The 6,400-nt window shown below is 39.2% G+C and overlaps 1 protein-coding gene across 7 annotated transcripts in view; it reads right to left on the reverse strand.

Annotated features, from left to right (window-relative positions):
* The window catches only part of ap3b2 (adaptor related protein complex 3 subunit beta 2), a 57,274-nt gene that overhangs the window by 2,480 nt on the left and 48,394 nt on the right, over nt 1–6,400 (reverse strand). For all 7 annotated transcript variants that reach the window (XM_005731437.2, XM_005731436.2, XM_005731435.2 and 4 more), the window contains 2 exons: nt 3,491–3,588; nt 276–414 (listed from right to left, as the gene is read on the reverse strand). In XM_005731437.2, the coding sequence (XP_005731494.1) occupies nt 276–414; nt 3,491–3,588 (237 nt within the window). The remainder of the gene's footprint in view (nt 1–275; nt 415–3,490; nt 3,589–6,400) is intronic.

Here is a 6,400-nt window from a genome sequence, read left to right on the forward strand (position 1 = left end):
GATGTGTGCGTGCGTGTGTGTGCATTTTTCTTGTAAAACAAAGGGGGGCCCAGCAAAAAAAGTTTGGGAACCACTGCTTTAGTGGATTTTTAAAATCTGCATAAAATACGTGAAGCCACACTTTTAAGGTGATTTTTTAAGCTGAGCTTGGCAAAGATCTTGTTCCCAAATGATTCCGTGTCCTTCGCAGAAGACAAACACCACACAGAGCGCTATTTGCATTAAAAGGTGGCTCAGATAACAAGACGTGTTTGCTCAGGAGTGATTTTTCTCACCTGCACTCTTTATCTGACCCACAGGGCACTCTGCTGAGGTTGGCAGCGGTGGTCACTCTCTGGACGATGGCGTGTTCGTTTCGGCACTTGACGTCCAAAGTTAGTTTCTCTGTGATCTCGTTCATGCCCATCAGCTGACCTGTGGAGGTTGTAGGAGCAGAGCACTGGTCAGACAGGAATCCTCTCCCTCCCAGCAGCAAAACAAGCAAAGCAGTTAATAATCTTAATAATAATAGTAGTAATAATAATACTAATAATAATAAGAAGAAGAAGAAGACAACATGTACAGTAACAGAGTTCATTTTTTTAACCATTGCTATTCTTTTTCAGGGTATCTGCTAGCTTCAGACATGTACAGTATTATATACATATACTGTACAATGCAGTGAACATTGCTAAAGTTCTCAGAGGGACTGATGTAATATTCAATACATCAAGAACTGTAAATGCGACTAACACTTAACACGGGAATGTACTCATGCTTCCCACTGAACACAGGATTTTGTTGGTGAATTTACAGCACAAAAGAAGCAAATTTCTGACTGCTAACCAACTCGAGTCACCATTTTCCAGAGTATTTCCAAAGACAGAAATTCTGGTTGAAAGAGGTATTCAGTACTAATTTTCTCACTTGTGCGAAGATGGCTTGTAGAGAGCAACTGTTTGGTGATTTGCTGGTCAAAAGACGCCTGGATGTCCAGGTTAAAACTAGTATTTCAGTATTATATATCAATACTGCTCTGATGTAAAACAAGTCCTAAAATCGCTGCAATAATAAGTCAAGTGACAGAAAACTTAAATTCAGAAAATTTCGCTAAAACAGACTGCAGTCCGTTCGTAGTTTTAGTGTCTATGCATGCTTTATTTGAACTTTTTTATAACACCAACCCAAATTTAATAAAATCGTAGCTCCTTGCCAAGAGGTTGTGCAGTAAGTTGTGTGAGGGAGCACAAAAAAACAAAGTAGGGGGAAAAAAATTAAAATTGCACAAAATGTTGTGGGTCCCACAGAAAACCAGTCAAACGTTTACTTTAACTGCTCCCCACAAACAGAAATTGATGTTTTCTCTATTACACTTACAGGTAGATATAAAGTGTTTCCACAGCAGGAACTTTTTGTAGTATTTAAGAACTAAACCTGCATAAGGATTGTTTCAAGTCACAGCACAGGCATTATAAAACAGATATTTAAGGAACAACCACAAAGTCCCTCCCCCTAACTGAGAATGGTTCCCATTTTTATTACAACTGTCACCACCAGGGGGCAGTGTTATACCAGTGAGTGTGGTGAAATGTTTTTGGATGTGTGCTGCTCTCTCAGACTTTAGCTACTTTTGGCCTTTTTCTCAAGGGGTCACACAGATGGATCCACATGCTTGATCTCTCATGTATACGAGTGAATATACTGAACAGTGTATAGAATCAGACTGCCAATGTAAATAAAATGCAAGGAATGAAAGGTTACGTGGACTTATTGCGCCATCTTGTGGTATGACCTGGTATTACAGGAGAGTAGGTCCCGCACTAGTTCAGCTTTGACTGATATCTCAACGCAACACTCAGATGTTTTGGACCTAAAGTCACAGCTAATCTGTTTCTTTAGATTAGGTCAATATCTTTGGCTCATTTTGAAAGGGTGTAAATCACTATTTAACAAACGTATTAACAATAGTTTGTTAAATAGGTTCCTTCAGTTCCCAGATCCTGATCTTAGTTCCTGGAACTGGTTAAAAAGGGGCTGAAGTTTTGTTTAAAAGTGACCAAAAGTCTGAACTAAATCAAATATTTGCTGATTTAAAAACTAGACCTCAATACGAATTAAAGATGTTATCATTTCCTCTTGAATGACTATAACCTGGTTTTAACTGAGATGTCAAGACCTCTTTTGACCTGCAAAACAAAACCCAGTGCCTGTTAGACCGATGCACTACAAGATGACCAACAGTTCAAACTCCCAGCATGGTTGGTGGTTATCAGAAAGCACATGATCGAGTGCTGCTGTGAGCCAGATGTATATGTGGAAGAGTGAATGAGGATCAGTGGATGAGCATTTCCAGCCATTCCTGGTGGAGCAGGAGAGTGTGAGCGGCAGGTTTGCAGGTGTCTGCAGCTACAGACCCGGAGATGCAGTTAAGTGTTGATTACCCAGGCAAGAAGGGAGGAGGGGGAGTCAGCACGAGGTGTTAAAGGAGGAGGGAGGAGGGGAATGGGAGGAGGGGGTGGTCTGTGTGAGGATGAGTTTGGCTATAGGAAAGGTGGCACACAGACAGCTGGGAACAACAAATCTATTAAAGCCAACTTACCTAGATTGTGTAATAGCTTCTCTATTGGGGAGAGTATGGAGAGGGAGGAACCGTGGATATGACACATGTTTAAAGAGTCATTGTGGGCTTGTTAGAGCTCAAAACTCGATCACTGTTAGGATGGAAAACGAACACCAGAAACCAGAAACATGCTGGGAACCGCTGTCTGCAGCTGCTCTACCATACACCGTCTAATGCAAACCTTTGGTTTGTATTGGTGGATTGAACGTAGCTGATGGACAAAAAACTGTTTCCTGCTCTGGAGGAAGGATGATGTGGAGACTCAGAAACATCAGGCAGTTACTTTGATGTTTACTGCATGTGGCAAATGACTTGCTCGCAATGTTATAAAAGAAAAACAAAACAAAACACACATTTGGAAAAGTGAAATATACTTTCTAATTAAAAGGTCCTCATTTCATCGTGTCACACTATATGATGCACATTATCAACGGGTGACTGAGCATCACTGCATGCTTTCCTCTCTGCGTAACTGTTAAAGATCAAAGTGCAGATCTCAATGTCTTTGATCAGCAGCAATTTTTTCATTTGTATTTTCATTGATTGACTGTTCAAAAGTTGCAGCTATCCAATCAAGTCAAACCTGAAGTTTCATGTATGTGCTAACTTTTTAACTTTAGATATTCAGCATGTGGTTCCCACATGACTTCAAACATTTAACCCCATTACAACAGTTATTCACAGTCTAATGAAATGAGCGCTATATTTGAACAGAATATATGAAGTGTGCAGTGCTGCAGCATTAGCTCACTGGTTAACATGTTAACAAGCTCCCTGTTTGGACTATGCAACATTTAAAGATGTGTTGGTGTCAAAGCAGCAACTGAGACAGTGGTTTAGGGTCGCAACATTCAGGACATCAGAAATATTTTGTGGCCTATTTTCACTCACCTTGTTCCTTTTTAAACTCGTTCTCTGTCAGGAAGACGGGCCTCATCAGCTCCCCGACAGGTGGCTGGATCGACACGAAGAATTTCCTGGTGTGAGTGCTGAAAAAGGAGGAACGGTAGTGTCAGGGATTTGTATTTCATCTTTTGTTCTTAAACTTCAAAGTTTCCCAAACAGCCCTGACCCTGGTGGGATGACAGAAGTGGAATAAGATTTTTTTAATTATACAAGTAAAATATCTGATCTGACAGTCTGGTGGTAATTTTATGACTGTTTTCAAAACAACAGGAAACTGAAAAATGTCCATCAGTATTTCTCAAAGCTTCAGTAGGTGTCATCAATATGTTATGCAAAACCCCCAAAGATTCAAATCAGTAAAGATTAGTAAAGAGTCAATGCAAACTTTCAAAAGCTGCAACTATTAAAGCTTGTGTCCGATAACAGCAATACTTTGGCGAGTTGTTGAGCTTTTTAGTCAGTTAAGCTAGGGTGACCATATTTTGATGTCCAAAAAAAGAGGACACTTGGCCCAGTCATGAAGAATTTGCTTAAACAAAAATATTTAAACGATGCCTTCTCTGTGCGGTTAATTAATTGTGAAATAAAATCTGTCATATAGGACCTTACAAGTCAACAAGTGCAAAGAAAATAACTTAAAAACCTCTGGAATTAAATAATGGTACAGAAATAATGCCTCATGTGCATAAGAAAAATTACCAGTACTGGGTCGGTACGAGGGAAATTTCTTTTGCAGTTCGTCTGAAAAGATTCACTTGCGTTTTGGGATCTTTTAAACATCATTAGGCGCGTTCCTGCGCGCTGTCTGTCCCTTCTGTGAGCGCAGAAAAACTTACAAGTGCTCACAAAGCAGCAGTTCGGGGATGACTTCAAACACATGGGTCCTCTGTCGGAATGTAGGAAAACCCGGACATTTTTATCAATCTCGAAAATCCCCCCGGACGTTGTGTCAAGCCAGCCTCCAATTCGAGACTTGCAGTCAAGCCAGCCTCGAGTTTGTTTTCTGCTCCCTGTGTATTCAAAGTATTACGGGAAGGGAAACCGGATTTCAAAATAAAAGCCAACTTCGAGTGAATTAACAGATATGTTAAGAACATAGTAACATATAATATAGGCTTGTTCACAAACTCTAATGTTAGATCTACATGACACAACCTTACACCCTAATAGCGCCCTGTTAATATCAAGGCCATCTTATTTTGGATTTCAAAGTAAAAGCCCTGTGAATTTTCATTTTTGAACTACTCTTACAATGACTTCATAATGCTCTTAAAAGCAAAAGTGTTCTTTCCAAAGACTAGTTGCACTTTATATCAACACTATCCAACCACAGTGTTTTTCACAGTAATACCATGTCAATATCAAGTCAGTCTGATTTTGCCTTTCAAAGTAATGGCCCTTTGAAATTGCCCATATTTGACTTACTCTTCTAACGATTTCAAAATGCCCTAAAAAGAAAAATTCTTGTTTCCACAGGATTATTTTTACTCTGTATTTACAGTATACAGCCCCCAGTGATACCATGTCAATATCAAGTCAGTCTGATTTCACTTTCCAAAGTAATGGCCCATTGAAATTGCCCATTGATGGGCAAAATCAGACTGACTCAGTCTGATTTTGCCTTTCAAATTCATGGCACGTTGAAATTGCCCATATAAGACCTACCTTTCTGTGATTTTGTAATGCTCTAAAAAAGGAAAATGTCTGTTTCCACAGGATAATTCCACTTTAGATCAACAGTATACAACCCCACAGTGATACTATATCAATATCAAGTCAGTCTGATTTTGCTTTCCAAAGTAAAAGCCTTTTCAAATTGCCCATATCTGACTTACTCTTGGAACGATTTCAAAATGCTCTAAAATGGAAAATTGCTGTTTCCACAGGATAATTCCACTTTAGATTGACAGTGTACACTATCACGGGGATACCAAGTCAATTTCAAGTCGCCTTGATTTTGCCTTTCAAAGTAATGGCCCGTTGAAATTGCCCATATATGAGCCACTCTTTCACTGACTTCAGAATCCCCTTAAAAGCAAAGTTGCTGTTTCCACAAGATCATTTCACTCTACATTGACAGTATACAACCCCACAGTTTTATCACGTCAATATCTTGATTATAATTGTTTATGAGGTACTTTTTATAACTAAACGCGGATGCTGTTAACAGGACAATTACTGTTTCCACTAAGTAATTGGAGTCCACACAACCTCTACAGTGGAAACATCTCAATCTCAAATCAATCCCATTTTGCATTTCAGAGTAAAAGCCCTTTGACTTTGTTTATAGGAGCTTCTCTTTCCATAACTTCAGAATGGCATTAAATGGAAAGTTCCAGCTTCCACCCATTAATTCCAGTTCATGCCAACACATATCATAACATATAATCTAACAGTGGAGTCGGGAACAGTTTTATAAAACACCAGAGGTGCCAGACATTCCTTACGAACAAAAATAATAATAACAATAATTTTTCTGATCACAGAGAAAAATTCCTAGCTCATCTGCTATTTGTATGAGAATTGAAAAGCCTGCAGATAATTTTCTGAATCCAGTTGCTCAAGGCAAGAAAAGGTCCCAGTCTTTAGATTCCTGCCCATTCCTGAAACACGTTACAATGGCAGTGTCATCTGAGTATTTCTGGATTTGGCAAGACTCAAGATATATATTTGAAGTCTGCTGTATACAATATGAAAAGAAGTGGAGCCAGGACAATCCCTCTGGAGCCCCCATGCTGCTCTGTAATGTTCCAGAAATGCTGTTCCCCAACCTGACAAAGTTGTGTTGTTTCTGTCAAACCAGCTCTGTTTTCTCTATATTCAAATTTCAACTTTGTGATCATATGCACTAGAGCTGATTTAATAGCTAAAAATTTTACTTTACTGTGTGCTTGG

The sequence above is a fragment of the Pundamilia nyererei genome, unplaced genomic scaffold (assembly GCF_000239375.1).
Source record: "Pundamilia nyererei isolate P.nyererei 1_Seehausen unplaced genomic scaffold, PunNye1.0 scaffold00043, whole genome shotgun sequence".
NCBI lineage: Eukaryota > Metazoa > Chordata > Actinopteri > Cichliformes > Cichlidae > Pundamilia > Pundamilia nyererei.